Here is a 20,500-nt window from a genome sequence, read left to right as displayed (position 1 = left end):
CCTACCAGGAATCTACCTGATGTCTTTATTTCCTCAAGATGTGTTGGCCAGCATTGACTTTCTTCCCCAGGCTTTGACTTAACAAGTGAATCATCCCTGGGCCGGGGGCAGGATCCACCTCCTATGATGGATGTAGCTACCTGAGGAGAGCCAACATAATAGAGATTTTTTAAAGAGTGAATTCTTGGGGAATGGCTGTTGGGTAGGCAGTCAATCATTCCTGCCATGTTGATGAAGGCCAAAAATCGATTGGGCTGACCTCAGAGGAGGAAGGTGTTAGATGACCATGGAGGAGCATTCACAGAGTGTTGACAGGGAATCAGTATGTGAGTGAAAAGTTTTAGGGATGGTTACCAGAAGGGAGAGGGTAGAGAGATGGGTAAAAAGAGGAAGGGGCATATAGTCAATAAGCTGGTGATAAGTTTATATGGTGACGGATGATTACCAGAATTAGTGGGGTGACCACATTGTAAGGAATAAAAATGTCAGATCACTATATTGTACACCCGAAACTAAAATAACCAATATAAGCTTGTATACCAAATATAATTAATTTTTTTAAAAAGTAAAATAAAATAGACAAACTTTTCAGCTTAAAAATAATTTTGTGACTATACACATAGTTAATTGAGTAGTAAGACAACAACAAAAAAATTAGAGTATATAAGGAAAAGAGTATATTACCCATTTATTCTTCCTGAAAAATTCTCTTAAACATAAATCCACCAAAAGAGGGGAAAATAGACTAAAAATGTTGACACTTTGAGACAAAGGGAGCGGTGTTAAGCATTAATTCTGCTTAAATGCACATTTGAAATTTAGTATCTTTGGTGATTTTCACGAGCAGATTGCTACTTCTATTGCTGACAGAAACATAAATGATTATTTCCCTTTCCTAACGCCAGAGGTTTTCACATTCTTTTACCATCCTACTAACTTAAAGTTCTCAGTTCAAGAGAGACAGTGGTGCAGAATGAGCTTCTCAAATCTCCAGGTCTTACCTGTTGGCGGGACTAAATGATGTTACAAGGACAATTAAGCCTCTATAATACTACTAGCAAGTATCTGCCCAACAACGTGGAAACTCTGTTCCTGGTGGGCTTTTCCCATGCCCTAGATATACCCCCACGAGCCCCCCAAGGAGTGTTTGGGCTCACCCGTTCGGGCTCCCACTGGTTGGTTCAGTGCTGTAGGAGTTGGCTCTCCAGCGTGAGATGCCCTTGTAGTGGCCATTGGCATTTTTGGGGTTGCTGTCATTTCCAATATGACTGGAGTTTTGCCTGTTTGTTGAGACTAAACTACCCCTTCTTAGACATGCAGCTGGAGTGGGATTGACCTGGCCCTGAACTCTTGTCTCGAACCAATCCGAATACTTTGTTCGCGTTTTGGCCACGGTGATGGTTCCGAAGGGGGTATACAAGCCAGCCCAAGTCAATGAACTGGGAAGACAAGTTTCCTGAGGCTTGGGGTGGGGGGGGTGTAAAAAAAAAGATGCTTTCTTTTCTCCAGGGACTACCTGAAGCGTATTTTTTCTCCCCCGGAGTAATGTACCCGGCAGCACAGGAGCCGTGTTTCCGCTGGAGGCTGGAGTGCGTGGGGGTGCTCCCCCGCGGGGAAACGGAGGATGGAGCTGGTCTGTCGAACACAGAGCGGAGGGAGAGCAAGGACGCAGGCCTTCTATGAAGCTGTTTAGGCAACAATGTCAAAGTTGTCCCCAATTACACTTACTTCATACTTGTCAGTTTCTGATCCAGTTAAATCCCTGGCGGTTTTTGCCAGTTTCAGTTAGATGAATTTTTTTTTTTTTTAATTCACAAGCATCTGGTGACACAGTTTCTTTTAAGTGGGTGTTTCTTGTAGCCGAGCTGGTGAAGTGCCAAGTAATAGGGTTTATTTTTAATGCACGATTTATTTCTAGGCACACACAAAAGCCCTGGTGATTGGTGTGGGGCGGTGTTGAGTGTCTTTCACCATTCTCTACCCAAAACCACGCTACCTGCCCACTCACAGTTTCTAAGTCTGACTTTTATTTGTCTGGGTTTCTCTGCGATCAAGTACTTCAGAGTGCCAGAGAGCCTTCCACATAACTAATTGCTCAAGTCACCCTTTCCTGCCACACTTTCATGAGAGTATTAGCTTAGACACTTTGGTTGCAAGAAACACAAGCTAATTTGGTCTAGTACAAACATGATTTATCACAAGCCTTTATGTGTATGTAGTGAAACCTCAAAGCATAGGAAATCATAGGGACTCAGAAAAGGACAAAAGCAGGAACTACGGATAGCCCTGACCGTTTTCCCCGTATGCTCTGCTTTTTGTCTCGATGGTGAAAGAACATGGACACTTCACGCCTAAATTACACATAAAGCAGTTCCAAGCGCAAATCGACTCGACTTTTTCTATGTTCCAATTCTAAATTCCCAGATGACCCAGCGTGCTTGGTTCTGGTTTGAGTCACTCACAAACAATCAGATGGGGCCACTGCCTAGAGAATATACTAACTGTGCAGTGAGAAGCATGTGTCATGTGAATGAAGAGCCCACACAACGTACTCTAATGAGATGTGGGGCCAGGCGACACACATGTGGCTGGCAGGGGCCTCTCTCGTGGAGGTGCTGAGAGAGCTGTTCTCCAGAATCATGGTCTAATAAGTCATTTCAGGGCGAGCTCCATTTACGGTAGTTTACTCCCCTTTCCTGCCTCTAGCTCCACCCCTAGCCAAGGTCTTGAGCTCATCAGTGGATGCAAACAGGTTGAGAGGTAACACTTAATTTCTTGGGTCATGTGGTTCCGAATCTGAGCTTCAGACTGTCTGGGAGGGACTCGGATGCAAGGGTCGGGCTTCACGTAGAGACGTAGTGTGGATAGTTGGCTATAGAGGTGGTGCCTTTAGGTGAGTCCGTTAAAGAGCCATAGATGCTAAGGGGCTTCTTTTCCATTGAAGGATGAGTTGCAATTCATTGTTTTTTTCATTCCGAGGTAGCAGGCTATCCCGCTGCTGTTTCTTCAAATAAATATGCATTAACTTATGTTTAGGCCTTTTGTTTTCTCCGCTGGCTAAAGGGTTGCAGAATGTTGGTTCCAAATTCACGACTTCAAGTTTGACAAAGCCTTCTATTTAGCATAGCTCTCCCCTCTTCACTGACACAGAATATACACTTTCATATTAGACAGACTTGTCACTGGTTAAAAAGTAAGGAGTTAAGTATGTAACTTGGTGTGAACATTAGTCGACCATTGCTAGAAAATCAACTGTAGCACGTCGTTGAAGGATCAGTGCTGCCTCTTATACGTAGGAGTGAATATTATGTTGACCCCATTTGTCTAAATTGTTAGGTTGCCAAATGTTATTTATTTTTTATTGACTACATAACCATAAAAACTCATAATACCTGAAATACTCCTTCTGAAAACATATGTTTTTTATTTTAATGAGTAATATCAGCATATACTTTTAAAGGACAATGCCTGTATTCTATAGAGAAAAAAAAAAGATGAATCAGTAAATGACAGTGATATAAGGAATATATGTAGAATTATAAGGATGATAATCACAAATACTATTTCAAAGGGTTTATTGAACCAGTTTTATTTCATATATGTGTGTATATATATATATATATATATATATATACTTTTCATTAAATACTTTGAATTTTATTGTTGTTCAGGTACAGTTTCCTGCCTTTTCCCCGACCCCAGCCACCCCACCTCCCTCCCCTGTTTCCACCCGCCTTGTTTTTGCCCATGTGTCCTTGATAGTTGTACTGAACCAGTTTTTAATGTCCCCAGCAATATGCTCATTCTGCATCTGCATTTAAAACTATCCCATTCATTTTAAGCCATGAAAGTGCTTCCTTAGGTTACTTACAAAATATTTATGTTCAAGTATGGAGAAAGGGAAGGAGGCTAATACTTTTTACTGAAAATCTTTTGTTTTGGATACTGCGCCAGTTAGGTACAGTACACTGGGGAGCAAGGCAGTGGTGGTCCTATTCTGTTGGAACTTGCAGTGTTGGGAGAGAAACAAAAATTAGACAGAATCAATTAAGGACACAAAAGCAAATGTTCAGGAAAGCACCAGGATGCAGGGCAATATTAGGGACTATTAGGTATCCCTTCTGTTCAGGTTTGGCGGAAGTTAGAAAGTAATGAACATTAAGACTGTTGAATAGGTTTTATTTTAGCATGGCAGCTTTCAATGAGTTGAACTGACCTCATGATTATGTCTTATAACTAATAGGACCCCACATGCAGTGTAATTGCTTGTGTGGTCATTATCCAGTGAGGGCCGAGAAAGCAATCCAGCAGCAGCCAGATGAATACAGGCCTTTGAGAAGTACCAGCTTCTTGAATGTGGCTACTTCGCCCAGTACAGCTAATCTCTCCCTTCTTAAAACTCTTTCAGGACACCCAACTCTTTTCCTCTCATCTCCCCTCCCCCCCCCCACCCCAGCCCATTTTAATCTTTCTGTCTCACTGACTGCTTCTGCTTGGGCTCTTTTGAGGGGATCCTCCTTGGCTCGGATTCATATTGCTCTGCTTTTGTCCTGGCCAGTGGTTCTCACTCAGAGGTGGTTACTCCCACAGGGCACACTGCAATGTCTGGGTACATCTTGGTTGTCACATCTGGGGCAGGCACTCGTGGCATCTGGTGGACAGAGTTGAGGAATGCTGCTAAGCATTCCTGTACAGGACGGCTCCCCCACAAAAGAGAATTATTTTTGCCCCAAGTGTCAACAGTGCTGAGGTCAAGAAACCTTCTAAGTTTTATAAACTCTGTTCTTAGATATTTACCATCATTTCGTATTTAAAACTCCCAAATTAATATCTTCAATCTGGATATCTTTAGTTAAGTCTTGTATATTCAAGTATTATTTCTACATCTTTAGTTCTATTTCTTTTTTTTTTAAAGATTTTATTTATTTATTTATTTTTAGAGAGGGGAGGGAGGGGGAGAGAGAGAGAGAGAGAGAGAAACATCAATGTGCGGTTGCTGGGGGTTATGGCCTGCAACCCAGGAATGTACCCTGGCTGGGAATCGAACCTGGGACACTTTGATTCCCAGCCTGCGCTCAATCCACTGAGCTACGCCAGCCAGGGCGTAGTTCTATTTCTAATAGACATCTTATTTCCAAGCCTGAATTGCATTGTTTCCTTAAACCTGCTCTTCCTTGTGTGTTTTCCTCATGCCACTTTGGCATCCAGTTTCTCAGGCAAAAACCTAAATTTTTTAAAAAAACACTATTTATTTATTTATTGTTATTATTTTTTAGAAAGAGGAGAAGGGAGGGAGAAAGAGAGGGAGATGTGAGAGAGAAACATCAATCAGCTGCCTCTCATACATGCCCCGACCACGCACTGAAGCCACAGTGAAGGCATGTGCCCGGACTGGGGATCAACTGGTACCCCCTTGGCTTTGATGGTGCCCACCACCTGAGCCACACAGGTCAGGGCTCTAAGGGTTATTTTTGATTCCTCTCTCTCTCTCACTTTCCAAATTCCAGCCAACCTTCAATATGTGTCTAATCTAACCACTTCTTATCTTTTATCCCAGGCCTAACTCTCATTTGCAATACAGAAATACTGATGTTCAAAATAGCAATTAAAGTGGACTTTTAAGAAACATATAGAATAAAGTTTCCTCCCTATTATGGCATTTAATGTCCATCTGGTAAACCTAAGCTGTATCTTGAGATCAATGTCTTGGTACTAAGGGCCCCTTCCTATGTTAACCATCAATAAAGCTGGTGTGTGTTACAAAGGTAAAAATTCTGCAAGTTGACTAGGAGAAAGATAAATGTTTGAGACAAAAAGAATGCATATGATCAACCAGCAGTCCTATTTAGAAGTCTTTCTTTTAAACCCTTTGATTTAGGTGTATTTGATATGCTACAATAAATTGTAGTCATATAGTTTATTGCAATTACTATTTTTGAAGGCCAGATTATCCTGTGTTTGTGCAGTAGAAATCTCTGGAAGTTGGCTTCTGATACAGGCTCACTTGTGTCCCCTACAAAATTCCTCAATGGAAGCCCTAACTCCCAATACGACTGTGTTGGGAGATAGGGCCTTTATGGGGATACTTAAGGTGAAATGAGGTCACAAGGATGGGCTTTAACCCCTCAGGACAGGTGACTTCATGAGAAGAAAGACACCAGGGGCGCACTGCACAGAGTCCCTGTCAGGTGAGGACACGGAGAAAAGGCGGCCACCCGCAAGTCAAGGAGAATGGTCTCAGGAGAAACCAAACTTGCCAGCCCCTAACCTCCGACTTCCAGGCTCCAGAAGTGTGAGAAATACGTGGCTGTTTAAGCTTCTGGTCTGTGGTATTTCGATATGGCAGCCCTGGCAGACTACTATAGCTCCTGAGTCCTTTTGATGTGATTCTTGGGGTTATTTGATAGTGTCTTTGCTATCTGGGGTACAAGAAGTTTTAACTGGGGTGCCATCTTATGTATATATTTCTTTCTCGGGACCTAGAAAGAGTCATTTCTGCCAGCAGTGCTGATTTCTTCTTGAGAGAAAAGGTAGTTCCAGATCCTAATCTGGGCATGAAGATTGCTCTAGATTACTTGGTTAGTTGTTGTTTCTAGGCCTTTTCAGTGAAGCTAGGGAATACATATTTTTTGAAAGAAAATTTCTTCGTAATTTGATATTGATACTTCAAATTCAAAATCATAGAGCTTCCCTTAATCATTTCTTTATGTCTGTGTCTCTTTACTTCCACACTTAAAAATCCCAATTTTCAAGGATACAGTAGAGACTGAGAAAATAAAATTAAATATTGCATAATTATTTGTTGTAAATTTCATATTATTCCCACAACCGTTTCAGCTTACGTGAAATATGATTTTTAGTGTTTGTCCTGTTTTCCTCTTCAGGGGCTTACCTCATTAACTATATTGGTTGTCACTGTCTTTCTGATTCTTTCATTCTTTTCCTGAGTTTTCACAAGTTCTTGTTTTCCGTCTTTTATTTTTTGAATGCATCACCTTTCTATGATCACCTCTTGTGTTTCTTCTCATTTAGTCTTCATTTCAGAATGTTTTTATTTCATCTTTAATTATTTTTTGAATTCTATATCTGAGATTATCTAACTTTGATTTATGTTCTTTCATGTTTTGGGTTGTTATCTTTTAGCCTGATTTAAAATAGTATGGTTATATCTTTGATATTTTGGGGGTGGGCATATCTTTTTGGTATGTTTTCTTTGTAGGGATATTTTTATTCCTCATTCTCTTTTTATTCTAATACATTGATGTGAAATTAGACCTCTTATTGATTTCATATGAGTTTAGCTTTTTTTTCTGAAACTTTAGATTGAGACAGGCTTCAGAGTAGCTTTTCTCACTTCATAGAGCTTTCGCTTCTGTTGTTTTTGTGTAGTATTGCAAAGCAGGGCTGTGTTCTTAAACGTCCTGCATTTATTTCCCCTCCCACATCACTCTGGACCTTTTCTATCTGCGTCTCTTAGCTGCATCATCTGTTGAATTTTGATTCCACTTTCAGAAGTTTCTGTGTGCAGTTCTCCCCTGGACGGGAGCCTGCTGGGTCTGTTTTGGAAGTTCCCAGGGGTCTGGATTGCCCCGGCTCATTCATTCCTTCCCATCAGTGGTGCTTTGCACATGTTTAATAACCAAGAGGGCAAACGAGCCCCGTGTGCTTTCCTGTGCATCGCTGTTGGCCACTTCGGGGTTCTTCTGTCCTCGGGTCCTTTGGAGTTTACCCCGCTGTGCCCGTCTTCTCCCTCCTGTCCAGAGTCTGAGACCGTCAGCATCTGTGGTGGTTGCTATTCACCCCTCTGGCCCCTCTGCCCCCCCTCCCCTGTTTGCACACTGTTGGGGATATTATGGCATCTAGTCTTGCTGTCTTTCCTGGATTTATTTTCTAATTCTGTGCGGTTCACGTGGAGATTTGGATGTATGTGAAAACTATGCTACTCGGCAGAACGCCTCCCAGTGTTTCCTGTGTCAACATATTTAAAAGCAGCACAAACAGGTGGATGGCCATACCCGTTTCTTATGCTGGAAAACAGAAAGGAAAGGCATATTAATTAACCAGTACTGCTGTTTTTAGGTGAGAAATTGAGAAAAGCTCCGGCAATTCTGGCTGAGTTCCCCTTCAGCCAGAAACCTGCTGTTTTATTTTTTAATTTCATTTGTTTTCAGGGCTTGAATGCTTGCAGAGTTTGATGTCACTGTTCAGAAACACGACTACTGTTAAGAAACATGACTATTGCCTCTGAGCCTGGGCGGTGCATTCTTGCTGCTTCCGAGCATCCTCAGCTGTGCCATGTTCTTTGAAGCCAGGCTTTGAAATATTTTTAAAATGTCTTGTTACCATGTAATATCTGTTTGGATTCCATCTGGCTGTGCTTTCCTGTGATGCTTGCTCCATATACAGCAGGAGAAGTGTAGCCTGGGCTTTTTGTCAACAGGCATCTTTTGAGGTCCTTTGTGATTACACTGCGAACAAAATGTAAGGTACGGCCCTTTCCCTGAGGACATTTCGTTCCCCTTGGTTGTCCTTGGGACAGATTCAGGGAGCAGGGACCTAGTTTCTGGTGGACTCTTTCCCCCTCCACTGCACCCCAAACTCTGAAGTTTCTTAAGCGTATCTCATAGTTGATGCTGTTGAAAATGCTGTGCCTATTAAACATAACTAATCTCTGCAATTGAGGCCTGATGTGTTTTGGAGGTTAGCTTTATGATGTCATGACCAGTTTTCATGATTCTGAATGAGAGTCTGGATTGATCAATGCAAATTCTCATCAACTTGAAGGATGTACTTGCTCTAAGTTGTCTAAATTGCTCTCCACGCTTATTCCGAGTTGCTGGGATGTGATGGTATCTCTTCCATACTGTGCTTAAGGTACAGGCGGGGTGATTTGTGGCATCTTTCTAAGTGTACGTCCATCAGTTAAGTTTGTCCAAAAACTCAGTGGGGACTCTGTAACTTTGTGTGTTAGCCTATTTTATTTTTGAATAAAACTTCTTGGATGGTTCCTAACCTAAAATTCATTCTCCCGCAGTTTACCAAACAGGTGACTTCTTTCAGAACAAGAATTGAAAATGGCCAGATGTGTCTACAGATGAACTGTCGTATAGACTTGAGTCTCGCTTTCCTCTCAGCAGAGCGGTGGTGAAGAAGGTAGTTTGGGCATCACCCCAAACACCAGCCCCCCCATTTTGTAGTGTATAGGTGTGTGACACTGAGCAGTTTCCAGAGCTTCCCTATGTCCTATTTCCTCACGTGTAAAATGTGGTAGTAATGGTCCCTAAGTTCATGTGAGGATTAAATGACATAATGCATATACACAATAGTGCACCTGCAACTATTGCTCTAGTCTATGAAAATGGAGTGTTGACGATGTATTAGGCACTAGGAAGGACAACTGGGGAATCATAACGAGTTCAAATCCCCCCACTTGGAGCTTTACAGTGCAGATGAGGGAACTATTTAGTTAGTATTCACGTGAAGGAATATAGTGTCGCAGCCTTGAGCAGTGCAGTGGAGGGTTATGAGCCATCTAAGGGCATGTGAGCTGTCTGGGGTGGGGGTGGGGGGTTAAGAAAAGTTCCCCTGGGAAGACCGAGTTTAAATGTAAAGAAAAATTGAAAGTGAATGAGGGGAAGACGGGTGTTGGCCACACACGTGGGTGAGCACATGCAGGACAAGCATGGCCCAGACAGACGGAAGAGCGTGGGGAAGGTCTGTGTGGCAAGAGGGAACTTGGTGAACATGAGGAACTGAAATCAGGCTGGTGTGTCGCGGGAAGAGAGCACTGGGCCACGTCACTTCCCATGGGGCCGAGCAGCAGAGCAGGAAGCAGTGGTCACGACTCGGGGCTTTCATAGGTCAGGATTAGGGGTGTGGTCCAACAGGATGTTAGGTATTTGAATTCCAGAGAGATAGTCGCAGCGATCTTGTTATTATTGTTACTATTATGATTTTTACTCCCTAGCACCCTTTCCCTATCCTAAATATGTTTATATGCTTTAATATTTATCCATAGGTTCTTTCCCCCCAGTCGCTATGGTTATTCTTCTCTGAGCTCCAGTTCCTCAATCTTTCCATTTAGGGATGAAGTTGAGATAACTTTGTTTCCTTTCAATCAACTTTACTGTTTGAAGTGGAGTTTGCTCCTGTAGAACCTTAGGCAAGATAAATGAAAAACAATTGCCAAAATGTTACCTACTGTGACACACATAAATATTTTATGAGTCTCAGCCTTTGCAAAATGCTCAAAAGCTGTTGGTTGTTATTTATCTAACTTAAAGTGGAAATTGTTAAAAAAATTTTTTGATGTTCCATGTTGGCAGGAAACTCGGGGTGATTTCAAATGGCTTGATCTCACCGAGAAGTAATGTTTGGAAATGGGAGTTCTGAGGCCGACTCTGTGTGAAGACGTAGGAGGGGTTTGGAAGGTGGCTGTTACGTGTGTGTGTGTGTGTGTGTGTGTGTGTGTTGTGTGCACACACACACATTTTATATTTGCTGACCTGAGATTAGTTAGTGACGGACTACTGTGGAAACGGTGAAACTCCCTAGAGACCAAGGCCCATAACTCCTCATCCTACCCTAAAATAAGGGAATAACTATTATATTAGGCCACGTAAACACAAGTGTTCTGAGCTTTACATAAAACCTGGGTAGCCCTGGAGTGCCCTAGGACCCTTGCCATGATGTTCCATCAGGATTATCCTTTTTATGTGCCACGGCCTGCCCCGTACCTTTTCCTCTGTTCTGTAGTACGCCTGCTATGTGTAAGGGTGCTTGTCCCGGGACCCTATCCAGGATGAGCGATGCCAATCATATTAGCAACATTTTTTAACCACAATCACCATATTTTTTGGGACCATAAGACACACCTAGGTTTTAGAGGAGGAAAATAGGGAAAAAAAACTTTGAAGCAAAAAATGTGGTAAAATATTTAATAACATAATAAATATTTCACCAACAGAAATGTAAACAGAATTCAACAGCAGCATTAACAACCATTATTCCTCCCAAATTTGGGGGGGTGTGCATCTTATAGTATGAAAAATAATAGAATTACATATGCATAATAACTTTGCTTTTCATATAATATGCATTTAAAAGTTATTTAGTTATTTTTAGAGAGAGGGGAAGGGAGAGAGAAAGAGGGAGAGAAACATCAATATGTGCAGAGAAACACTGACGGGTTGCCTCCTGTGTGCCCCTCACCGGGGACCTGGCTGGCGACCCAGGCATGTGCCCTGGCCAGAACTGAACCAGCGACCTTTTGGTTGTTTATGAGATGATGCCCAACCCACTGAGCCACATCGAATATGCATCTTCACAATGTCCTGAATATGGTTATAAAACTGAAAAGTGTTCTTTTTAATTTACATTTATTGGGCTACATTGGTTAATAAAATGACGTAGGTTTTGAGTGTACGGTTCCATGACACCTCACCTGTACATGGCACTGTGCGCCCACCACCCACAGTCATCAGGGTCGTCTCTAGCCAGGGCGGTGGGGAACGGAGTTTTGGATTCTGGGTTTGGGCCCATGTGGGGCTCTCGATCCTGCATGATGTCGTGTTTGCTGGTAATCACTTAATCCACGAGAAGTACTAACATCATGGCGAATTTTTCCTTACCTTCATTTGATGTACACAATTTGATTTCACTGTCTCAGGAAAAACAATTAGTTTAGCCCATATACTTCTCTATACCCTATTTACTGCATTGTTTTTTGCTGAATTAATAAAATAAGCAAAAATAACATTTTCTTGATTTAGCTATGTACTTACATAATATTTAGTTTTCTATTATAATATATGTTAATTAGTAATAATTAGTTAATTGAGTGGACATACTTAATATCTGATCAAAACGTTAATAAAATATTAGAGCACAGGGTTAATGGTTGAAAATATTTTGTTTCACGGTGGGGTTAATGGACAATAGATAAATTTTTAAATTTATCTAGTAAATCAGTTCCTCGCATAGAACACAAACCCGTTACGTATTGATCATTAATTCTGGACACCTGATGTGGGATGTTTGTTAAATGAGCAGGTAACCATTCTGAAAGGTGTCGTATGTGTTCCAGGACCTGACCTTCAGGTGTGCACATCCCGAAAGCCTACGTGTTGCACCCGGAAGATGGAGGAGAGGTATCAGGTTGCAGCTCGCCAGGACGTGCAGCAGGCACTGCAAGCCTCCAGCTCTACCTTGAAGCTTCTAATCTCTCGAAATGCAGCTGCTCTTCAAGGTAATTGTACCTTGAGTTCTGAAACTCAGGGCTTTATGCAGTTTGCCAGTTATCGTATTGGTGAACTTAGCTGGGTTTGCTTCTTTGTCTTCCTATATTACTTTGGTATAAAATAAGATTTTAGCCTTTTTGAACCTTCAGAGATCGTTTCGAAAGCCATCCAGGAAGATATATCTATAAATGAAACTGTTTTATTAATGAAATTGTCCTTGGAAATATGTGCTTTTCAAGGGTTCTTTCTGGTCCCCCAGTATTGGTTTTACTTCAAAGTGAATGGACCTATTAGACAAAGTGAATGAAATTATTAGATTTCATTAAAATGTTTCACCACATAAAATCTCATTGTTTTAAGTGTATAATTATATATTTGTTTTTTAAAATATGATTCGAAGAAATATCTGTCCAGTTTGTCTCCCTGAAACCTCGTGTGGTTTTCATAAGAACACCAGTATGATACATCAATGTGCAGACAAGTCTGATAAATGTTAATATAGGAACTATTAATTACATGTTTAAGGATCAGCTGAGATCAAAACCCAACCTTAATTCAAACAGTATGTTCAGATATAAAATTAATGGATTATGAAATTACAAGGCACATTGTAAAATCAATGATCTTTTTCTTGTTTTAGTTAGCTACTCTATAAAATTCCTTATTACTATAATAAAATAGCTTAATTTGATTTCCTCTTATAATGTGTTAGCTATTCTGTAGGATTAGAATGAAAATATTTATATCACACTGCTTTTCAATTAAATTTATTGCTCCTGTGCAATCCAGAATATAACTTCTGTTAGTATTCCTTTTTAATAAGTATATGAATATCAATCAAAATAATTTGTGCTTTGTTTATATACTGAACTAAATAAAAAGGTGATTAATTTTTAAAACTATGCTTATTAAATAAGATAAATACAATAAATCAGGATAATATTTGAATTAAAATATCACTCATGATGAATTGATTTTCTTTGTAGAAACTGAAATGTCAGATTTTAAGATGTTATTAATTTAGTGGCTCCTTTAGGTATGTTAGAAAACAACCTTATTTCTGTGATGGGATTTAATCACATGCAATGGTTGCAGGAAAACACATTGATGTGCCTTTTAAGTGAAGATTTGTGATTTGAACTGGCTGAACTAGAAGACTTTTCACCACCCATAGGTGGCTATGGAATGATTTTTTTCCTCATGAAAATGATAGCATGTACAATATGGAAAGTACATTTTAGAGATAAGTAGAGCAGAGAAAGGAGTTGTAGATGGGAATGATGGGTCATACGCTTGAAAGGGTGAGTTGGACTGCTGTGGAAGAACACTGAGAACATCAGCTTGGTTTAGTTCCGTGGTGAATGCTGGTGGTATTTTGATAGGGATTGCCCTGAATCTGCAGACTGGTTTGAGTAGCATGGACATGTTAATGATGTTAGTTCTTCCTGTCCCTGAGAATGGTATCTCCTTCCCTTTATTTGTGCTTTTAATTCCTTTCTTCAATGTCTGTGGTTTTCCAAGTACAGGTCTTTTATCTCATTGGTTAAAATTATTCCTACGTATTTTAATCTTCCTGACACAATAAATGGGATCGTTTTCTTAATTTCTCTTCCAAATAAAAATGCAAGTAGTTTCTGAGTATTTTGTATGCTGCTATTTTTCTGAATTCATTTATTAATTCTAATGAACTTTTGGTGGAATCTTTATGGTTCTCTCTATACAGCATGATGCCATCTGCAAGTAATGACAGCTTTACTGCTTCCTTTCCAGTTTGGATGCCTTTTATTTCTTTTTCTTTTCTGATTGTTGTGGCTGGGACTTCTAAATCTTTGTGGAATAAAAGTGGTGAAAGTGGACAAATCCTTGTCTTGTTCCTGATCTTAAAGGAAAAAGCATTTAGTTTTTCCCCATTGAGTGTGATGCCGGCTGTGCACCTGTCATATGTGGCCTTTATTATGTGCAGGTATGTTCCCCCTCCACTCATTTTGCTGAGTTTTTATCGTAAATGGATGTTGGCTTTTGTCAAATGCCTTCTCTGCATCCAGTGAGAGATTATTTGATTTTTAGCCTTTATTTTGTTTATGTGGTGTATCGCAGTAGTCGATCTGCAGACATGAGTGAGGATGTGGAGAAAAGGAACTGTCACACACTGCTGGTAGGTTCGTGAATTGGCACACCCACTACGGAAAATAGTATAGAGGTTCCTCAGAAAATCAAAAATAGAACTACCATGTGATCCAGCCATTCCACTTCTGGGTAGTTATCCAAAGAAATCCTAAACACTAATTCAGAACGATATGTTCATGACAGCATTATTCACAGTAGTTAAGATAGGGAAGCAATCGAAGTGCCCATCAGTCGATGATTGGATAAAGAAGATGAATATTAGCCATTAATGGAATGAAATCTTACTATTTGTGACAACATAGATTGACCTAGAGAGCATTGTGCTAAGTGAAATAAGTCAGAGAAAGTCAAATACCATATGCTGTTACTTATATGTGAAATCTAAAAAAACAAAATAAATGAGCAAAATGGAAATAAATTCACAGATACAGAGAACAAATCGATGATTGCCGGATGGTAAGGGGTGGGGGTGGGTGATGTGTGAAAAAGGAATCAAGAAGTACAAACTGCCAGATATAAAAATAGTTGTGGGATATAAAGTACAGCATGGAGAGTAGAGTCAGTATAATATTGTAATAACTGTGTATAGCGTAGGATGGGCACTAGGCTTATAAGGTGATTAACTGTCCGATCACCATGTTGTACACCTGAAACTAATGTAATATGGAATGTCAACTTTAATTGAAAAATAAATTTTGAAGAATTAAAAATCATCAACTTGGATTTCAGAGAGTCTTTAAAGATTGTGGAACAGGGAAGCTTCATTATGATTTCTTCTCTTTTAATATGAAAGCTAAATCCCTCCAAGTAAGAATGTGTGACTGAAGAGGATCACGACAAAGCAAACCTAATTTTTAGGGGCAAGAGTGTGAACTGTACGAGTGAAAGAAAGTGCCAGCCGTTTTCTAACACACAGGCATTCACTGAATGTTCGTCGAACATTTCTTCTGTCTTAAAAGACACTGGAACAGACTTTTCCAATATTCTTGAATAAATTAAAATAGAGCAAACTGAGGTCAAAAGACTGGGAAAACACAAACACTGAATTGTGTATTTAAACTTTTAAGATGGGGTTAGGCTGTCAAAAAGTTTTTGTGATGTTGCTGTAAATTTGGTGATAATTACCTAAGTACTAGAAATATGTGGGATTGTGTTTGTCTACCAGATTACCAGGTAATTTTGTATAAATTTCATTTTTTCCCATTTAATAAATTCTATGTGCTGTATCTAAGAGGTTGAGTTTTGATATTTATTTAAATATTAATCATAATATGAAAATGGTAGGGACTTTCTTAAATATGATTTGTTATAATCATTTTCTCCTTTTGTGGAGTGCCAAGTTTTATTTAAGAATCATCAGAAGACCAGACAAATTTGGAAGAAATTTCCCTAAAGCCTAACTTTACGGGAAGAAGTTCTTTTACAAGAAGACTATCTGTTTTTAATTTAATGAATAGAATAAGTACCTTTAGGCCTATTTCCAGAAAAATAAGTTTAAATATATATGCTAAAAGCAATTTTAGAAATCACATTTACTGTATGATGACTGAGCAGGGGCCGTTTTATCAATAAGAAAAATGCCCTCCATCTGATTTCTGTGCAGTCAAAATCTCTGAAAACAATGGAAAGTCTTTATTTTTCTCAGAAGAAAGAAACCAAACACATTTTGTTGGGAAACAAGTCTGATTGAGAGAAATGTAATAGGGAAATCAATTCACTTCTCAAATGATGTAAGTAGATTTGCTATATTCTGATCCTTTGACTTTGAAATATTTCCTTATGCCCTTTACTTCAGCAGTATTAAGCTGTTGCTTTTGTTGTGGTGGTGGTGGTGGTTTTTTAAGTCTGATTCTGGGTTCTGAAAGACTGGGCTAGGATATAGTACATTCTCTTCTCTCATGGATCTCACAAACACCATGAAAACCTATTTTTGAAGCAATTCTTTAGATTGTCCTGATGGGGCTCATCACTGGGGTCTATGGACTTACCGGGCCCCCTATTTTTGTGGGATGAAGGGGCTCTTCAGGAGAGAGAGGAAACGGTGCTGGCAGCTGGGGCGGGATGATGCAAGGTTATCCGAAGCACAGTCCACACTCAGCTCTGGGGTTCAGCCCTGGGGTTGGAGTCGGCCTGCTGGCACAACCGTTCATCTGTCACAAGAGCATGTTCGTGATGGAGTCTTTCCTATAAGTCTGCGGGGCCACTGCTCGGCGAGCTGCTTGCTGAGCAGCCCAGTACTGAGGAATAGACAAGAGCCACACACAGTAACTGTGCTGTTCACTCAGCTTTTATTGCATGCAGGTTCACTCAGAGCAGAACATCGACATACATTCATATCCTACTCACACTCTGACACTGGGAGCAATATAAAACACGACACATAGCAGCTAATGGGGGGTAATGAACCTGAGTCCCAGAGTCTCAGCCTGCAGGTCTGGGAGGCAGCAGGGTGGGCAAGAGAGTCATCAGCATGTTGCAAGGAATGATGATCTCTTGACCCAGGTGGGCAGCAGGGCAGATGAAGTCCTCAGTCCAGCAGCACAGAGCCTCTGGCAGCTGATGCCATGGGAGGTCAGCGTGGTGTGAGGCAGCACTCTGGGGTGTGGGGCTTGGCTGTCACAGGATGGTCTGCAGCCTGCCCCAGTTATTCCTTGAAAGTGGTGGTGGACTCCACCTTTCTGGGTCTCTTGATAAGTGACTTGGCCCCCCTGCTGGAAGGTGAGGAATTTCCCCAGGGGCCTATCTATGGTGGTCCTATTCTGTAGACGTGGCTGTTCTGGCCACATGTGCAGATATCTTAGGTGTCTCTCCTTCCCAGGTGTGTCTAGTGTGACTCAGGTAGTTTTCCTCTCGAACCAAAGTGTCAGGGCCGACTGGCAGCCATCGTGGTTGACCTGAGTGACTCCATTTCTTTAAAAATATATATTTTATTGCTATCTCGACTGGACCAATGCCATTTTATTGGTCCTGTTCTCCACACCATCTTTTTCTTTGAAGGAGCTTATAATTACTTTGAACTCACATTTCCTTAAACAGAACAACAGCAGAAGTCTGTTTTGGAAGGGCCCATCATCACGGCCTGGGACGTGAGTCGATCCTCAGGCTAGTCGTTGACGCAGCAGGTGGTGTTTTCTGAGATAAAAGGCACACGCTGCTATCCCTCTGTCCTTGCTGCTCCTGAATAAGCGTGCATGCAGAGAGGAACGGCGGCTTTGTCACAGCACGGATGGCAACTGTTCTTCGTTTTCAGGGGCTTAATGTTCGCGATGAAAGCGGAACAGCTCGAGAGAACGTGCAAGGATTCGTTTCCCATCATCTGTTCTGCTGGGAGTGGGGGTGGCCCGCTGCAAAAATATTTTGAAAATATTCTTCGTCAATGTTTTATTTATTATTCCACTGCAGTATGGTGTGACTCATGAAGAAATGGTGGGAGTTGACAGAGAATATGGAACCTGCTGTAAAAAAAAGCAACTGCTAGCCAGCTTTCCCATTGGTCCGTTTTTAAATCTCCATGCAAGTAAGACAAGAGCTTCATTTTTAAAATTTAACATCATCCAAAATTTTCGGCATCAACTTTCAAAAATAAAATGAAGGGGCATTTGGGAGAACACCGGTGGAAGCGTGTGTGTGTGTGTGTGTGTGTGTGTGTGTGTAACATCAGGAAGATAAGGTTAAGAAAATTATATCTTTCTTTTAAGATACACCTTTCCCTATTTCTCTCGTCTTCAAGTAGCTCACATGTTTCTAAAATACATGGCAGGTTCGCAGTCTCCCTGGAAGTCAAGTTTTCTACAGTAATTACAAAAGACTGAGTGAGAAACGATATTTAGCACAGGAAGGATTTACCGTTTTTATGTATGATTTCATTCTCTTGGCTAATTAAACTTTCATTTTTTGATTGAAAGTATTTGAAAGATTGACAAGCTTGTCCTCTCGGGTCGAAATGTTAGATTTAGGAATTTAATAAAAAATGCATTCCTGTTTTAATGAAATATAGAATATGTTCAAAATTAAATATCTTTTAAAAGCAGGTGAATGAAGAATGAAAATATAGTTAATGACTTATCCTCCTTTACACTAATGGATACTAGCTACTGTAAAGTGTATAGCTAGTGTACAGCTACTGCAAAACTAGTTTGAAATGTGTATGTATGTGTACACATAGTTAAAGACACAAGGATGTAGTGAATATTTGATTATATTAATGTATAGGAGAGTATAGAGACGCATGTAAATGTTACATTAAGCATGGGATACATTCTCTTATTTTGTGCACAGGGGTGGATAATATTTAAAATTATTCATTGGGAGGGTGTTATGTGGAAGGATAAAGGAATAATGTGTTTCCAACACTGAACAGGGAGCCTTATGCATGCTGTGGTGAGGAGACATGTTTGTTTTCTTTCTCTCTAGCACCTGGAGTGGATACTTAGTCAAGGTAATTAAATGAACTGCATGAACAAATGAAGGAACGAATGATACTTAGCAGGAAGATGGTTCTGAAATAAAATGACAGATTTCCTCCCTCCCTGCCTTCACCCTTTTTATTCCCTTTTCTTTATTTATCTATTGCTACGGTTCCTATATCTGTGAAACACCTACTGTGTGTCAGCACTGGCAGGTGCTTGGATTGTAGAGTGTCCAGAACTTAAACATATTTTATTTTTATTGACTCCTTCAGACTTCTAGAATGCCAACTCCTGTTTATTTATTTTAGGAATAGAAAGGGGTGTGTTATAGTTTCTCTGTCAGTGGCATCCTGAATGTGGTTATAACTCTTTCCCCCTCGGTGCTAGGCAGGGTGTCCTGGGTTATCTCACACAGCCGCTCACAATGCAATTGGTCTCTATCCAACTGTTCTTTATCTCTGAAATGTCAAAACCTGTTCTTTTTGAATCTGTGTCAGCAGACTGCTATTAATTATGAAAATGGGTAATTTCCTTCTATTTCTAGATAAAAGTTGCAGGGGCATAAATTACTTTTCAGCTGGAAATAAAGCTTGCTTTGCATGAGGCATTATCTGTAGTGGGAAATATTACATGCAGACTGAATATTAGGTTTACTTTGCAAAATTTCCTCTGTAAACTCTAGGTAAATTTTAATTAAAAATTAAATTAATTAAATTAATTTTAATTCTGACCGATGATAGCTTATGATAATCCCACATATGGTCATGGCAATGTCACCTAGAAAACACAGTAACCCATCCATCATAGTAGGCTACACATTTTTTTCTTGATTTCATATTAAACACATTTTCAGCTCAACCTTTTCAATACGAGCACTGTACATTTATGGACTAGAAGAGTTGACATCGAATCAGATTCTTTATCATTTTGTTATCTTTAGTAGTTTAACCTTTATTTTTTGCATAATGAATCAAAAGGGATGATTCTTTTTTAAAGGTGTATTTTATTGATTACACTATTCCAGTTGCCCCAGGTCTCCCTCCTTGGCCCCCCTCTGGCTGGTACCCACCTTCCCTCCAGCCATCCTCCCCCTTAGTTCATGTTGATGGGTCACGAGTACAAGCTTTTTGCCTTCTCCATGTCCTGTATGGTCCTTAACATTCTCCTGTCTATTTCGTACCTACCAATCATGCTGCTTCAACCCTGTACCTTTCCCCCCATCCTCCTATGCTTTGGGTAAAGGACTGGACATGTGGGAGTTTGAAACTAGCTATGTCTTTGAGATTTGTCTATTCCTCTATCTCTTATTCATCCATGTACATTGATTTATAATTTTTTTTATAGATACGTGACATTTGTTCATTCTCCTTTGGATAAATTTCCAACTTATTTTTGCCCTTAAAATGCTGCAGGGAACATTCTTGTTCATGTCTCCATGAGCACATTTCTCTAGGACTTCTCCATAGAAGAGAAATAGTAGCTTATGGGCTCTGCATATTGTCGACTGCTGGGGACTGCTGGGTTCTCCTCTGAGGAGCTGAACCGGTTTGGACTCCCACAAACAGCTGGTACGTTGGGGTGCTTTGTCATTGTTCCACGTGCTTCCCAGCCATCAGTGCTGTCCGGGTTCCGAAACATTCTCTGAACTGAGGTGAAATGGTATCCTGTTTGCAAAACGTGTAGTTCCCAGTTCTTGGGGAGCCAGAATGTTTTTTTCACAAACCG

At 40.4% G+C, this 20,500-nt stretch overlaps 1 protein-coding gene across 1 annotated transcript in view; it reads left to right on the top strand.

Annotated features, from left to right (window-relative positions):
• GPC5 (glypican 5) overlaps window positions 1-20,500 on the top strand; it is a 1,172,420-nt gene that overhangs the window by 19,841 nt on the left and 1,132,079 nt on the right. The window contains exon 2 of the mRNA XM_028526582.2: window positions 12,086-12,247. Within this exon, the coding sequence (XP_028382383.1) occupies window positions 12,086-12,247 (162 nt within the window). The remainder of the gene's footprint in view (window positions 1-12,085; window positions 12,248-20,500) is intronic.

Source organism: Phyllostomus discolor, chromosome 11, assembly GCF_004126475.2.
Source record: "Phyllostomus discolor isolate MPI-MPIP mPhyDis1 chromosome 11, mPhyDis1.pri.v3, whole genome shotgun sequence".
Lineage (NCBI taxonomy): Eukaryota > Metazoa > Chordata > Mammalia > Chiroptera > Phyllostomidae > Phyllostomus > Phyllostomus discolor.
This window is presented reverse-complemented; position numbering and strand designations above follow the sequence as displayed.